Source organism: Pelecanus crispus, chromosome 1 (assembly GCF_030463565.1).
Source record: "Pelecanus crispus isolate bPelCri1 chromosome 1, bPelCri1.pri, whole genome shotgun sequence".
NCBI classification, from domain to species: Eukaryota; Metazoa; Chordata; class Aves; order Pelecaniformes; family Pelecanidae; genus Pelecanus; species Pelecanus crispus.
The window spans coordinates 17,799,902-17,814,230 of record NC_134643.1 but is presented as its reverse complement, the minus strand read 5'-3'; the positions used below and the strand labels follow the sequence as shown (position 1 = coordinate 17,814,230).

The following is a 14,329-nucleotide window of genomic DNA, read 5'->3' as shown; positions in this document are numbered from 1 at the left end:
GCCCCTCCGGCCCGGCCCCGCCGTGCCCGCAGCCCCTCACCGCCGGCCGGCAAGCGCCTCCGCCGCGGCCCGGCGCCGCCAGGCCCCTCCTCCCCGCGCCCGGCCCTTCCCGGAAGGGCGGCCCCTTCCCGGCCAGCGCGGCGGCGGCATGGAGCGGGCCGAGGCCCACGGCTTCTCCGCCGCCATGAGCGGCGCCTTCCTGCTGTCCTGCCTGCTCTTCGCGGCCATCAACCGCCGCCAGCGCGGGCCCTACATGGACGAGGCCTTCCACGTCCCGCAGGCGCAGGCCTACTGCCACGGCCGCTTCCTCCAGGTGCGGCGCGGGGGCCGTCCCGCCTCGCCTTTTCCAGTCGGGATCGGCGGTGTCTGTACACGCACCGTGGGCGCTTTGACAAGGGAATCCTTTGCGGTCCTTGTTGTCCAGAACGCTGGCTTCTGCGTTCTCTTGGTGGTGCTGTAGTGCGCCGGCCTGTATACAAAGTCTTCAAAAACGCCGGTCTAGCCGTGCGAGTCTAATGGTGGGGATGGCGTATCGTAACGCGTCGCGCATCTCTGGTCCCTTTTTTTGTGTGGCAGCAGCTCCGTAACCCTGTTTCTCTCTCCGCTTTCCAGTGGGACCCCATGATCACCACGCTGCCCGGCTTGTACCTGGTCTCGGTGGGCGTAGTGAAGCCCGCGGCGTGGCTCTTCGGGTGGACGGGAAGCGTGGTGTGCTCTGCGGGAATGCTCAGGTTCATTAACCTCCTTTTCAGTGCTGGGAACTTCTATCTACTGTACTTACTTCTGTTCAAGATCCACTGGAAGAATAAGGTACGGTCAAAGTAAAACAATTTTACGCTCTGGTACGAGCAGTTTTGATGGCTCTGTGTCGCTTTGCTACATACGTGAGCTGTCCTCAGTTTTATATAATTGCAAGTGCTACTGCCAGTTTGGCCAAGGAGGCACATTCCTTTTTTAATATCTTTTTTCTCTCTCAGGGTGCAATCCTGTAAAAATTTACTCTTGCGCATAACTATAAGTAGTCCCATTGAAATAAAGTTAGTACGTGCATAGACTTACTGGCCTCCAAAGGTCTGAATGCTCATCGAGTTGGAATTGCTTAAGACTCTCCACAAAACTTCAACCAGTGAATCCTGAGTGAAGCCCTGTGAGCTGCGTTTAAACTAAAATGTGTTCTTGAGAAAGATACCAGGTTTAATGTCAATATTTAGAACTGGAGAATAATTCAAGTTGGAAAGAACTGGAGAATGATTCCGGTTGGAAGGGACCTTAGGAGGTCCACCCTCCAGCTCAAAGCAGGCCAGCCCTGAGATCAGACCATATTGCTCAGGATCGGGGCCTGGAAAACTCTCCGAGGATGGAGAGTGACTGCATAACCTCTCTGGGCGACCTGCTCCATGCCTGACCAGACTTACGGTGAAGAAGGTTTTTCTTACATCCAGTCTGAGCCTCTCATTTCAGTTTATGACTGTTGTCTCTTGTCCTCCCACCATGTACCGCTTTGAGGAACCCGGCTCCCTTTACCTGTTTGCATCCTCACGGGTATTGGTAGGCTGCTGTTCGGTCTCCCCAAGCCATCTATTTTCCAGGCTGAGCAAGGCGAGCACCCTCAGCCTCTGCTCTCAGGGCAGGTGCTTCAGCCCTCACCTGTCTTGGTGGCCCTCTGCCATTGCTCCGGTTTACTAGTGCCTTTTTTGTATCACAGGGCACAAAATTGGGCGTGGTATTCTAGGTGCAGCCTAACAAATAGAGTGAAGGGGAGTAATAATTTCCCTTGATCTGCTGCTATGCTCTTGTTAATGCGTCCCAGGAGGCTGTCGCCATTCCTTAGTGCCAGGGCATGCTGCCGGCTCATGTTCACTTTGCTGTCTGCCAAGACCCTCAGGTCCCTTTCCACAGAGCAGCAGCTCCTCAGCTGCTCCATGCCCAGCCTGTATCATTGTGGGGGTTTCTTCCTTTCCAGGTGCAGGCATTTGCATTTGTCCATGTTGAATTTCATAGTATTTCTGTTGCCTCATTCTTCCAGCCTGTGTAGGTCACTCCAGATGGCAACTCTGCTCTTTGGCATATTGCCTGCCCGCCCCCCCCCCAGTTTAGTGTCATCTGCAGACTTGATGAGAGTGTACTCTCGCTGCCTTCAAGTCATCGATAAAGATGTTAAGCAGTTCAGGTCCCAGTATAGATCCCTGTGATACTCTGGTTCTTACGTTCAGCTTTGGATGGAGTGTGACCTGTTAACTGTCCAGCCAGTTTTTACCTGTCTAGCTGTCCACCCATCCAGACCATAACAGTTCAGCTTGGGTACAAGAATATTGTATGTTTGAAGTGGTGGAGCATCCACCATTGCAGTAGGTAAATTGTTCTGGTGGTTAATGGCCTATTCAAAATCTTTCACCTTAGTGAAGTTCCTTAGTTTCACTTTTAACCATAAGAGTATTTTTTCCCGTTCCCTGATAACTGAAGGATTCCTTTACTATAAAGAACATTTATTCTGATGTATTTTCTTATAGGAGACTCTTCATGTTTAAGCACATGATAAGACTATACAGAATTGGGTTGAATTCAATAAATAGTTTCCACTTTCAGAACACTTTTAATTTTATGTTTGGAGGTGGAAATAAAAATGTAAGAAAACAATAAGTTTCATGACAGCAGTCTAAGCATTAGAAAATGTAGTTGTATTGTTGGCATTTCTTTGAACTCAGCATTGTCTCTATTCCTCTTTTCTGTAAGGTGGTGACTGGCTGTTTCACCCCACACTACATCATTCAGAAACATCATGCAACATTTTTTAATGTTGTGAATTGCATCGCATCATGTAGTGAGCAGGATAATGGGGAGGAGTTTTTAACTGCATGGTCTCCTACCTTCTTTAAAGTTTCTTTTCTAACTCATGAATTAAAATGAAGATAAACAATAAAAGCTGCAACAAAGATTAGAAACTTGGAACTGGCCGTGCTGTGGACTGCCTTCAAAAGAGGCAATAGTATAAGCATAAAATGATGTGTTCTGTTGTCTCACAGATAAACAGAATATGATGATGAGATTTCAGGGGCATAAAACATGACTTTTTTTTTAAATTTTCTTTTGCCCATTAGTGCAGCTCTTTTATCTTGGGTATGGGAGCAATTATACTCCCACAGTTATTTTAATGCCACTAGTATGTGAACACCTGACATGAAAGAAGTTGGTGTATTTTTGTTGCCATATTTTTAACTCACCTGCAGTAATGTTCCGTACCTTCATTTGTCTTTTAACATTGTATAGTCCAACACTCTCTATTAACATAGCAGGAGGTTAACAAAAACATAACATGCATGCTTGTGCAGTAATGGAACCAAAGAGTGCTAGAGATGTTATATTGTGTTAATGGAATTCTCAAGAACGATACTCTTTATTTGTTTTTTTCTTTTATTTTTATTGGACATTGCTAACCACATTTTTCTGCTTCTTCTCTAGGCTGTGTCTGGTTTCCAGAGAATCTTGTCTACATTAACTCTTTCAATGTTTCCCACCCTTTATTTTTTTACATTCCTTTATTATACGGACCCAGGATCAGTATTTTTTACTCTCTTTGGCTATTTAATGTGCCTTTATGGTAACCATAAAACTTCAGCTCTCCTTGGATTTTGTGGCTTCATGTTTCGTCAGACAAATATTGTGTGGGCAGTTTTTTGTGCTGGAAATGTTGTTGCAGAGAAGCTAAATGAAGCCTGGAAGACAGAGTTACAGAAAAAGAAAGATGAAAAGATTTCTTCCAAGAAAGGATCATTTTCAGATTTGATCAGAATATTGCAGTTTCTTACTGAATATCTCGTATCGCCTAAAAACTTAGTGATGATTACTGCTTTAACTTGGCCATACATCATGTTAGTAACTGTGTTCTTTATTTTTGTCTTCATCAATGGTGGAATAGTTGTTGGTGACAGAAGTAGCCATGAAGCCTGTTTGCACTTTCCTCAGCTGTTCTATTTTCTGTCCTTTACTGTCTTTTTTTCATTCCCTCATTTATTGACCCCTACTAAAATCAGGAAATTCCTTCTGTCATTACGAAAGCACCCTGTGCAGTACAGCTTAATCACCATCATCTCTTTATTCCTGATCTGGAAATTTACCTATGTTCATAAGTATTTACTAGCAGATAACAGACATTATACATTCTATGTCTGGAGAAAAGTCTTCCAAAGACATGAGCTTGTAAAATATGTATTAGTTCCAGTCTATATATTTGCTGGCTGGAGTTTTGCTGATACACTAAAATCAAAATCAATATTCTGGATCTTAATGTATTTTGTATGTTTATTAGCAGTCACAGTTCCTCAAAAATTGCTAGAATTTCGTTACTTTATTTTGCCATTCTTAATATATAGGCTCAATATTCCATTTCCATCTCTATATAGACAACTTCTGGAGCTGGCTTTTTATATTGTTGTGAATGCAGCAACTTTTTATCTTTTTCTAAACAGAACATTCCAATGGCCAAATAGTGATGAAATCCAGAGGTTTATGTGGTGACTGCTTTTTTCTTTTTTTTATACTTTCATACCCTTAGGAGAACCCAGTTCTCTTTCAGGACTGTGGACTCTGGAATGAAGCAATATGTTTTGCATTATGTAAGGACTTTTTTCCCCAGTTGGAATTGGGGAAGTAAGCTGTTTGCTTATTTCTTGGAACTGAATGTGAGATCTGATTTGTTATAATGTGAAGATATTCCATATATTGAATTTATGAGCTCCTGGAATTAACAAATTCAATATGAGGCGAGATTTGAGAACACCTTTCTGTAAGTAATGTGAAATGAGGGAGATGTTTATAGTGTTTTTTCATCATAATAAAATATTGTATAATATGCCCTTCACGATATGACAGTTTATGTTTCAGAGGTTTCTCTTTAAAACAAAGTATTTAAGTGTTTGACTGTTTTGTTACCTCTGGGTGCATATTTACTCCTTGGATCAGACCACTTCCATCTAGGTTTGCTAGCGGTCAAGGTATGAACCACTGCTAAAGTACAATGTTTTCAAAACCTCCTACATCCCACTGAATTTTCATGATTTTTTGGTCAATAAATGCTTATATTAGTTTTGCAAACAGAATGTAGGCTCTTAAGTCATTAGTAATTTTGAAAATTTTATTTCAAAGTGGTATTTAGAAAATATAGTGGAGGCTATGTGCATGTACCTTCTTTGGGGGAATAAATGTTACTGTACACCAAAAGATAAATTGCAGTTGGTAATGTGACCTATTAGAAAGGGAGTAATTTATGTATGTCAGACTGAAACGTGTCGTTACACAGTGGAATGCAGCCTAATGAATACTCTTTTAAATAATCAGACTTTTATGTCCTGAGGTTCTGTGTTCACAGGTTTGTATTGAAGTAGGGTATGAGTGCACTCCCAAGTTGAACTGAGTGTTTCTGAGATCTTTGGTGTGTAATCTTAAAGAAGTACTAATGGCATTACTGAATTGTTCGTTTAAATGTTTTTCATATATATATACAAATCTAATGGAACTAGGGCGTATCTATTTTGATTTACAAAGGTAAAATACAATGTGTATATATGTATTTTTTTTTAAAAGCATCTAGTGCATTATCATCAGAATAAAAGAAGGCTGTAAATGTTCCTGTCAGTAAATGACTTTAATTAGACTCAAAAATATTTGATCACTTAAAGTTAACTATTAAGCAGTTTTATAAATATGACTAAATTATGTGGCCGGGGGGGATCCAAAACTTCACATACTGTGTAGCATCTTTAAGTTCTTATTCTGTAATGAAAATACTGCAGCCAAGTCTATGCAAATGTATCATACTATTGCCACTCCAGTCACTCTGAAATGGAATTGTTTCTCAAAAGGTCAGTACTGTGGAGTTATTACTCACATCAGTACTGTTATTTTTTTTCTTTTACAGTATGCAGTTCAATGTCCTGGCTTTGATCCCTTCCCTGTACTAACACTATGAAGAGTGTGGTTAACTCAGATTCTCCTGTCCAATGTTTTTGCAACCCTGTTTCTTCTAAGGAAACCTTAAAGCCACTCTTCAATGAGTAGGTTTATTTGTATTGAATTTAAGAGGGTTGGCAGGTCACTGTTTGATTCTTGGCCTGTTGCCAGTATGGTAATTTTTGATAATGTGTGTCCAATAGGGAAAGCCAGTTGTGGTCACTCCCTATTTGCTTATATGTAAGTTGAAGGGGCAAGAGAAGCCTGAAATGCGTTGCTTTTCAAGAATGCAGTGTGGTTCTTGCAGAGTCCAGGATGTTGTCTTGTGTTGTGATTTTACTATGACAGATTTGGGGAGGAAGTCTCGCATGCCTTCTGCTTCCAATTTTGTTTTTGCATACCATGCCAGTAAAAACGTAAACAAGGTGAAGAGCATATATATGTTTTAATACAACTTTGTGGCCTCAAATTTTAGTACTGAGTGAGTTGAAATGGTAATGTGGGAAGGGATGCGGCTCTGGCTGGAATTCTGAATTGTCTTCTAGATCTGGGGGGTTTTTCTGGCTTTATGTAGGGGAGCAGGCATTCATTCGCTTGACAAGATGCAAAAATTCCTGTGCTTACACAGTCCACAGGTGTTTGGTTTTGTCCCGCATGTCTATTGATACTGGTATCTGAATGCCTTCGATTATCAACACTGTTAAGAAACAGTGTTTATTCTTCCTACTTATTCTTAAAGAGAAATAGGAGCCATGTTTCAAGTGAAAAGAACCAGGTTTAAATATATATAATTTTAATGCATTTCTTTTGTAAAGAAAAGTGAATGCAAAGAGTCCCCCAAAATTTAGAGCACAATGCCTACTAATGAGCTCCACATCACAAGACACTAGAAAAATTACATGTAGAGAGATGTCTGTGAACCGTTGGGATTTTTGTAACCAATATTATAAGGTGGCATAATAGTTTATTATGGGATTTATCAGTATACTTAATATATATTAATTTAAGAGTACAATTATTCTCAACATATTTTGCTAATTTAAAAGCAGGCTGCGTTGATACAAGTTTAATTTAAAGAGGAAAGTCCATGAATTACTAAAGCATGAAAGGAGAATTTAGTTTTAGAGTAAAGCTATGTTTTCACTTTTGCTGATGAACCACAGGGAGTTCGCAGGTAATATTCAATGTTAGCCTGATTCAGTCTGAGAGATCAAGATGCTTGTAATTATATCATAATTAGTCATTGTTGTGGTTTAGCCCCAGCCAGCAACTAAGCACCACGCAGCCGCTCGCTCACTCCCCCTACCCCGATGGGATGGGGGAGAGAATCGGAGGAGTAAGAGTGAGAAATGCTCCTGGGCTGAGATAAGAACAGTTTAATAATGGAAATAAAGTAAAATAGTAATGATAATGCTAACAATATAATAATAATAATATACAAAGTAAGTGATGCACAATGCAATTGCTCACCACCCGCCAACCGATACCCAGCCAGTTCCCGAGCAGCGATCGCTGCTCCCCGGCCAACCCCCCCCAGTTTCTATACTGAGCATGACGCCATATGGTATGGAATAGCCCTTTGGCCAGTTTGGATCAACTATTCTGGCTGTGCCCCCTCCCAGTTTCTTGTGCCCCTGGCAGAGCATGGGAAGCTGAAAAGTCCTTGACTAGCATAAGCAGTACTTAGCAACAACTAAAACATCAGTGTGTTATCAACATTCTTCTCCTACTAAATCCAAAACACAGCACTGTGCCAGCTACTAGGAAGAAAATTAACTCTGTCCCAGCCAAAACCAGGACAGTCATAAAGAAAGGTCTCCAAATTCCATCAACGTCTCTTAGAAATTTGACAAATATCAGTAGCAGTAGCGTTGTTTAGATATAATAATTAGTTAAACATACTTTGTAATCTTGGAGCAAGTATCTTTTGAAAGATAGATTTTACTATTTTGCTCCTGAAATATTTCCATTGTAGTTGTTCATAATTTATTAGCTATTCGTCTTAAAGACATGCAGAAAGGACTGTGTTTATCCTAGTTTATGTTGCCAAGGTCCTCTAGTTTCAGTAGAACTGTAATTGCTTACTTTAGGTTAATTCCTCAGCAGGTGTCATTTGGCAATGAAATTACTTACAACAGCATTAAAATCATGATAATTTATTGTAAATGTTATTAATCAGCTACCTAGTTAGGAAAAAAATCACACTAATTTGCTGAAATGTCCAAGATGAAAAGAAAAATAGCATAGCTAATGGTTTTATAATCGCTGTTTAAAGGCTCAGGTTCAGTTTTTCTCAGACAGATGATGATGATTTTTCAATAACTGTCAGAATAATAAAAATAGAGAGCTGAACAGCTACAGTGTGGCTGAATTGTTTTGAGGTGGGAAAAAAAAAGACAAATAATTGAACACATTGGTTTTTTTCTTTTAGTTAAAAATAGGAGGTTATTTGGGAAGATGGGAAGTTTGTTTGGTAATCCTATATGCTGTGAACTGTGTTTTCTGTTATTCGTGAGCATTCTGTATTTCATTCCTTTTAAGTTCTTGACAACACACATTCATGTTCAAAATTAGCATGAATTTTACACTATAAGCAGTAGTGTATGTTCTTGTGCATGCCGAAATATTTTCTTATCTGTTACTTTTCTTGTGAGTAGATAAATCAGATGCATTGCTTCTGTTAAAAATACTGTAGGAAAAAGTATTCTGTAGTCTCTGGGGACAGTTGATTTTTGTCCTGTTAATGCAGGTGTGATTTTTTTTTTTCACAAGGTGGCAGTCTTGTGCCATCTTGTTGAGGTGACCAACCGCTTAATGCAATGCTGCTTGAAGTCATAATGTCAGGGTTTTTAACAAGACTATTTCTGAGAATTAGAAAAGTTCCAAGTTCTGTCGTGGCTGATTGCTTGTTTTAGTAACTGGCTTAGCTAAAATATCCTTGTATGTAATTTTAGATATATATTGTATGTTTAGAAGAAGAGCAAGTTTTGCTCATCTTTAAAATGTCTTATTTTGATACTTTTGGTATTTGTGGAATTTTCACGTCTGGCCAGAGAGAACAAAATGAAACTTGAAAGCTTATTGTTGAAATGCTGTCATTGTTTTAAACAGTGTAGTTGCTTAAAAAGTTAGAAAATTTCCTGCTGCTGTTTTATTATATTAAATTTCACAGCATTCTTATTTTCTTCACATATTCATTCTATTCACTGCTGTCTAAAAAGAAAAAAAATTGGAGGACCAATTGAGGAAAGCAAAGTAATTATACTTTTGAGACTGACACATGGTGATTTTCTGAAATGTTCACTCTTTTTAATTGGATGATGTACATGTGAAATATAAATACTCAAATGTCTGTTAGCCCTATAGTAGTTGACATGGTGCGTTTTAAATTGCGTCATCTAGTTTTTGTGTAATTAAATGTGTAAAGCCGGAGTCCATGAAAATGACTGTTTCCAATTATCTCAAATTCTTTGTCTATATTCACCATCCTAATTTTTTTTTCCCTGAAAAGCTTTCTTTCCTTGCTTAGCTCTTGTTAGATAGGATATGCTTTTTCTTTTCGATTCAGTGACATTTGTACATCAGTTGAGGCATCTTTTATAGAAGAACATCCTTTTTAAAAGTACGCTTTAGATGGATGCAGATAATTGGTTTTACTAACAGACATCATTTTGCAAACAAAAAGAATCTCTCCATGCGACAGAAATGCTAACCTAGCTAGTAATGTGTAGCTAAAATGCCCTTAATTTGTGAGCTTTTGTGCTTAATCTCGGAATATGCTCAGGGCCTCATGCTGTTCCTTCAGCTTCAGGGGTAGTTTGGATATGAGGAGCAGGAAGCAAGAGGAAAAAGATTTTTGCGGATGATCGCCATTGCAGTGCTGCCGTAGCTAGGAGTGTGCAACGCTACCAGAAGCAGAAATGAGTGGGGTGCTTTGGGGGGTTTTGGGGCACTGCTGTATTTAGCAGTGCACTGTGGCTTGCTAAAGTGTGTGGTGATGCGGGAGAGCTGTTTGCCATGCATGAGTGGAAATGGCTTTTCCGGCTGGAAGGGGAAGCTGCTTGTTGCTAGAGCTGGCCAGACCACTGTGAGAATGATCTTGCTGAAACTTGGGAGCTAATTGGTATATTGAAAGATGTTTTGGTACTTAGCTGTGGATCTGTAAATAAAAACTGTTCTTACTGTGTTCAAGAAATGTTGTGAGCTTGCTTGAATTGCAACTGTATGTCAGTAATAGGGAAGGGGTTGCTTTCATTTTCAGATTGTTAGTTGCCCAGATACTCTAGTGTTTTTATAAAGCAAAAATTATTGTACCTTAAAAAATAAACACAGTGTCTTCCCATGTGCTTTATGTCCTGGTTTTAAGTAGATGTAAATTAATCTTCCATGCATTTGATTCAAATTGGTATGAACTTATTTTAACAGTAGCAGTGTATGCCTTTTCAAAGATGTAATTGTAAAAGTTCATGTCCTTAGCTACCTTCAGATCTTCTCTAATGAGATTAGATTTCCATGTTTTCGTATCAACCCTCCTAAAAGTATTGTCGTAGAAATAATCTTGTTAATATACAATGCAGAAGGAATGGTTATGGTGATTATTGCTGACAAGAGTCTCTAATTTTAGGGCACTGCTTCAGACCTGCAAGTTTAATACACGTAAATCATGCTGCATTTTCCTGCATTCCCGTCAAATCTCAAACAAAGCATTGCCTGGCTGAATTGAAATTCAAATGGCAAGCTTCAAAAAGACAAAGGAGACACAGTCAGGAATATCACTGACTTCAGAGACAGTGCTTTCTGGGTCAGTGCTGAGCAAATGCCACAACACTGTTAGTGGGTGGGAGTAAGCACATCATACCTATAGTCCTGGCTAAGAGCAGCGTGGGTGTTACAAACCTAACGTTGTCTTTGTTGCATGTAGGATTCCTCTGGTCACTCCTGTGCCACTATAGCACTATATACTTTTCATTACCGAGAGGATTATTTTATGTTAGTAGTCCATTGAGATAGTTGTGAAGGTGGGAATTCATCTGCCAGACATCTTGTCAATACTACCTTCTAGTGCGATATACTTTCTAGAGCACAACCTGTGTGGGCAAGGCACTCGCGTGAGCTGGGGAAGCCTCACATCCAACTTTTAGGCGAGAATGACCTGTGTTTGAGCTGATTTTCTTGGCAGCCACTCTGCTAGCTAAATTTGAAAAGTTTCAGCCCAATACAGTGTGTTCACTTGCTTCAAAGTCTCAAGAAGCCTTGTGGAATAACCTTCCCTGTCCATGTCTAGTCCCCCAGGAAAAGAACCAGGAACATGTCAAAGGAAAAGGAATTTATTTGCTGACTATAGTAAAGAGTTGTATGTATCCTTGTTAAAAATGTACTGGTGCACATTTGCTTCAATAACAGTGAGTTTTGTTCAATTAATTATTACTAAGGTGGAATTTTCTGCATTCTTTTCTGAAACAGGGAAGAATGATAGTTTGCTTAAAACCGAAAAGAAATTAAGTGCTTGCACTTTTCTTAAGAATTAAGAAGAAAATATATTTAGGATTTTGGAGCCATCTGTTGTCTCAGACGAGTTTGCCCTCTAATGTTTGCCCTTTAAGTTTGCCCTCAAGATAAATACTAGTAGTTTCCCTCCACCCTCCTTTACTGCTTATAAAATATACACTGCTTAAAGTTTGGAGGGGGTGGAGGAGGGGGTAGCATTACACTGGCCTAATCCGGCTGTTTGCCTGACAGGAGGCCACAAAACTATCTGGGAATTTCCACCACGGAGGGAATTAGTTTCCACGTTATGTAAGTGATGAATTTGCCATACCCTTTGACAAGCTTTTTCAGAGATTAATTACTTTTATGAAACTTTTTTTTCTAGTTATGAGCTTTATGCTACATCTGTGCAAAGAATATTCTCCCCATTTTCCTCTTCTTATGTGCGCAGACACACACCTTTTATACTGGTACATGGGGATCAGAACCCAACAGCTTCTTAACCTACTGACCTACAGAGGCATGAGGGCTCTTGCACTCCAGATTGTTTTTCTCTGGCTTTTTTTTCAGCATGTAAAGAAGTATGATCACCAGAACTGAAGACTGTACAACACTTCTGAGCTATTCTTTTTTTATAGGGAAGAAGTATCATCTGCCTAGACCTGTGTACCTTGCTCTGTTTAGCCAAAACAAGCTCTGTGACATCTTGTATGGATACCCTTAGTTTGAAGACCATGCTGGCTACCTTGTAGGTGAAGCATCGCTTTTTGACTTCTAAAGTCATGCTAATGGAAAAATCAATCCAAAACAAATATATTAACAATTCCCATAACAACTGCTTTCATATTTGTCGGTGAGTGGCTGGAGATACACACATCAGTTTGTAGGAATAACCAGGGGGAAGGAAGCAGAGTTAGGGCATGTGAAGTTTCAGTTTGGCCAAGCAGTTTGTGATTTGGCTGTTTCCTGTGGAGTTCCTTGAAGTTAAATGCTTATGGAGGTAAATTTAGTTGATTGATTACTGTCTTGGTCTGTAAAGCCAGGGCTAACTTGAGTAGCTTGCTGTTGTATTTAGAGGTTGGCTGTGTTTGCTTTGAGACACGGTTTCTTTGTGGAGTTTGAGCACAAGAATTTTCCTCTTCTCTCCGATTTGAAATAGTGGTATTCAGACTATGAGAATGGGGTGGCTCTGGAAGGAGTTCCTCTTTCCTTTTCCTCAGGTTGACTAAACCAAATTGCAGTTGCCCTGATGGGGCTCTAAGTACTCTGTAATCCATGGAGTCAGTCCACTTGAGGGCTAGAGGGCTTAAGGCTTTGTTTTAATAAGCTATCAGATCAGATAACTTTGCAGGAAGCTTTTTATTTCTAAAACAAATGAACACCACCACCAAAATTGGTGGGCACATTCCTCTTGCACTTCCAAATCCTAGCTTTATAATTAAAAATTCTTTGTGAATAAAGAGTCTTTCTGGAAAATAAATGTCAATCCTACTAGCAATTAAGGCTTCTATAAACCTTAGCATACAATTACGGCACAGATCAGTTAATGTAAGTTGTTTGTGACTGAGTCTGAGTCAAAGATGTTAAACACCTGCAAAGATTCTACCTTGCTGTTTAAGTTGCACATAATAGAGTACACGATGCTCTTGAATTTTCTTGCCCATCATTTTGTCAAAGAATAAGCAAACAAACAAGAAAAGCCCTTAAAGTCAGTTGTAACGTCTTGATAGTCTGCAGTTACTTGGCAAAAAAACAGCGTGTCAAAATCAACTTGTAGTCAACACCTTTCCTTTAGTAAAGAGCTTTAAAAGATTTCTGGTAATTTTTGCTGTGATTGATCTCATGATAAATGATCTTCAGCCCTTTTTGTGTTTTCTTTCAGAATGCAAGATCCTCTTTCCTGGACTTGGCTTTATTGGCTCTTAGATGAAAAATTTATTTGGGGGTCTGTTTTATTAAGTTAAAGAAGTGTATACGTTTCCATGAGTAGTGAATAGTACTTGGACCAAATGGACCTATACTCTGCAGTCAACATGCAGACAATGGTACATGTTGACAGCGTACATTCAATACTTTATTTTCTCATTAAATCTAGCATAAAGTAAGGAGGATAATTTGGGATCAGATTTAACCTTTCATGTTACTCTGCAAGTGTATAGATATTGACAATTTCTTTGGTGCTTTGAACATATATTTCCAAGCCAGAGTTGAAGAAGGTAATCACAATCTTAACTCTCTTCTCCATTACCCACACACTAAGTTAATTGAAATTGTAGTAAGTACAACTTCATGAGATGGGTCTATTTTCATTTCAATACTGCATTCTCCAAGGACACTCTCTAGAGGATCTAAAGCAACAGGAACTACACGCTAAAGAAATAGTAATGCCCTCTTGAAACACTTCAGCTGGATGCTCTCAATCTTACAACCTGAAAACAAGCATAAAGACCTTAAAGATTTTTGGATTTGGTATATTCAGTAGAATGCATTACTGTAAAAAATAAAATAAAATTCACAGCAGTGACTACTTTTTTGCAAAACTACCATTTGATACTTACACCAATGAAACAATACAGAGAAATACAAAGCTGAAAAGATTTTTTTGTGACAGATTTTCTGTTGCCAGCTTGTATAAGGTAGAAAGCAGCTGTGCACCAAATCTAAAAGGTAGGATCTAGTTGTGCAGGTGCTCATCTGCATTTCTGTGGTCCTAAATACCTTTATAAATCTGACCTTTTTCTTTGAACCTTCGTTAGGACTTCTGTATTTTGATAACAAATAAGAGAACAAAGTGAGGAGTGTGCCTGGTGGGTCGTATGGAGGGGAAGAAAGGTAAAAGTAATGCTGTATGCATTTGCAGGGAGCTTGGGCCAGGAATAAGTTCCATGGTATTGGC

The 14,329-nt window shown here is 39.5% G+C and overlaps 1 protein-coding gene across 1 annotated transcript; it reads left to right on the top strand.

Moving 5' to 3' along the window:
• Nucleotides 1-148: 148 nt before the first annotated feature.
• ALG10 (ALG10 alpha-1,2-glucosyltransferase) lies at nt 149-4,548 on the top strand. Its single transcript, XM_075722726.1, has 3 exons — nt 149-313; nt 613-810; nt 3,460-4,548. Exons 1-3 carry the CDS (start codon nt 149-151, stop codon nt 4,513-4,515), a joined length of 1,419 nt encoding a protein of 472 aa, XP_075578841.1. The 3' UTR covers nt 4,516-4,548.
• Nucleotides 4,549-14,329: the final 9,781 nt, after the last annotated feature.